General features: G+C 41.9%; 1 protein-coding gene across 1 annotated transcript in view; it reads left to right on the forward strand.

The window, feature by feature from the left end:
* LOC134181261 (sorting nexin-33-like) overlaps positions 1–2500 on the forward strand; it is an 11294-nt gene that overhangs the window by 4411 nt on the left and 4383 nt on the right. The window contains exons 7-11 of the mRNA XM_062648506.1: positions 366–480; positions 909–1042; positions 1674–1774; positions 1918–2021; positions 2336–2413. Of these exons, the coding sequence (XP_062504490.1) occupies positions 366–480; positions 909–1042; positions 1674–1774; positions 1918–2021; positions 2336–2413 (532 nt within the window). The remainder of the gene's footprint in view (positions 1–365; positions 481–908; positions 1043–1673; positions 1775–1917; positions 2022–2335; positions 2414–2500) is intronic.

Below are 2500 nucleotides of genomic sequence, written 5' to 3' on the forward strand. Positions count from 1 at the left end.
GGTGGAGAGGAGAGGCAAAAGGGGTAGAGAGGAGAGGAAAAGGGGGTGACAAGGAGAGGGAAGGGGGTGGTGAGGGAGAGAAAGGGGTGAGGGGGAGAAAGGAGTGAGGGAGAGAAAGGGGTGAGGGAGAGAAAGGGGTGAGGGGGAGAAAGGGGTGAGAGGGAGAAAGGAGTGAGAGGGAGAAAGGAGTGAGGGAGAGAAAGGAGTGAGGGAGAGAAAGGGGTGAGGGAGAGAAAGGAGTGAGAAGAGAAAGGGGAGAGGAGGGAAAGGGAGTGAGGGAGGTGAGAGAAAGAAAAGAGTTGGAAGAAAGAGAAGAGTAGGAGGGTGTGTTTTTGTGCATGTGTTTAATAAAGGTGTTGATTTAGGGTACTAATACAGCAGTGTTACGGAGATACAAACACTTCGATTGGCTACACGAGAGACTAATGGAGAAGTTTACGTTGATGTCAATACCTCCTCTGCCGGACAAACAATATGCAGGCAAGTCGTGTGCAACGTTGTGTCTCCGACTGTGCATGTGCCCGCCTATTGTTGTGCTTTTCTATCGTAAACAGAATGCTTTGCCTGCTCTCCTCCATATTCAGTTGTTGATCCCGTCTATTATTGCTTGCGTACTTGCCCATTCATCATTTTGTTTATCTTTGGGTTCATCTGTCGTTTGCTTGTGTATTCTTGTATGTTTGTGGGTGTTTATATTTTGTTGATATGTATGTTTGTATGTATGTTTGTCTGTGCATCTGTTTGTCTGTCCGTCTGTCTGTCTTTCTGTCTGTCTGTCTGTCCGTCCGTTTATATTGTGTATTGTTAACATGTTTCAGTATGTACGTGATTGTATGTATGAGACTGCACACAACATGTTGCTTGTTAGTTTGGTAAAAAAATAAAATTTTCTGTGGATTTTTCTTTAGGTCGGTATGGAGAAGAGTTTGTAGAAAAGAGACGAGAAAAGCTTCAGATGTGGCTGAACCGAGTAGCCAGACATCCGGTAGTATCACAATGCCACGTGCTCCATCACTTTCTGACGTGCGGAGAAAACGAAAAGGTTTGCAGTGTGCTGCATGTGATATTAGAAAAACAATGTTGTTGGTAGTGATGCACGCAGATCGGCCATTTGTGTGTGTGTGTGTGTGTGTGTGCATGTGTGTGTGTGTGTGCATGTGCGTGCATGTGTGTGTGTGTGTGCACATGCGTGTGTGCCTCTGTAGCAACCACAGACAATGAACAAATAGTCAACACAAACTGCCGATGTTCACAAAAGTCCTTTTCATCATAACACTCTAATGCATGTTTACAAATCAAAGGCTCTTGTTGGAAATGAACAATCAAAACACACAACGCTCAATCATTCTTGTGCTTCGCCAACTTTATATGAGAAGTCAATATTTCGCTGAGCAACTAACATGTCTTGTCCGTTTTGAATCTCGCCATTTGTAGCATGCAGTGTAATAGAATTATTGATGACATGCAACAACAGTTGCTACCTTGTAGATACAAGTATACATGCACATGCATGATGTCTGCACATGTGCCTGTCTGTACACGTATTTGTATTTGTTTGTCTATTGTCCGTCTTGTTTGTTTGTCTATTGTCCATCTTGTTTGTTTGTCATCTTGACTGTTTTGCATCTGTCTATCTCTGCTACATTATTTTGAACACTCAACTGTTTTGCAAGGATTGGAAAGCCGGTAAGAGAAGAGCAGAAAAGGACGACCTCGTAGGCGCAGCATTTTTCTTTACTATTCAACACCCACCAGGCCTGGTAATAGAAATGAGGTAACACATATGCTGTCATGTGTATGTCATAGTGTACACACACACACACACACACACACACACACACACACACACACACACACACACACACACACACACACACACACACACACACCACATTATATAGTAGTGGTGTGATGTAGTGACCAGCAAGTCGAACAATTTGGCAAGTTCAGTCGACAGATGGACGAGGCGGTCATGTCGCTGCGTGACAAAATGACAAACCATTGTGAAAAGTGTTCAGGACGTAAGCTGATAGTCAAACACGACAATGAGAATAAATAAGTAATATTAATGTTAATATCAACAATTGAGCCGATGTCACTGTGTGTGCCATTTGGCTTGCACTTTATAAATTCATTTGTACAATCAGATATGCAGTCAATCACGTGCAAACGCCACGTGACATTATTCAATGGTTTATTTATTAATTATTATTTATTTATTTATTTATTTATTTAATATTTGAGTGCTTGTGTTCGAAATGGGTGTTACACTGTATGTGATCCATGTAATGTTGGTGCATATCGTACATTTAATTCTTTTTGTGTATTTGTTCAGCTTTCAAACGCGAATATGAGAAAATCGGAATGGTGATAGGCAACTTGGGAAACTGCTTTGTGGAAGATACTGGAAATTGTACGTGTTTCAAGCGTGTTGTAGATTTGATATCAACATGGATGGTTTTGTGTGTGTGTGTGTGTGTGTGTGTGTGTGTGTGTGTGT

Source organism: Corticium candelabrum, chromosome 6 (assembly GCF_963422355.1).
Source record: "Corticium candelabrum chromosome 6, ooCorCand1.1, whole genome shotgun sequence".
Taxonomy (NCBI): Eukaryota; Metazoa; Porifera; class Homoscleromorpha; order Homosclerophorida; family Plakinidae; genus Corticium; species Corticium candelabrum.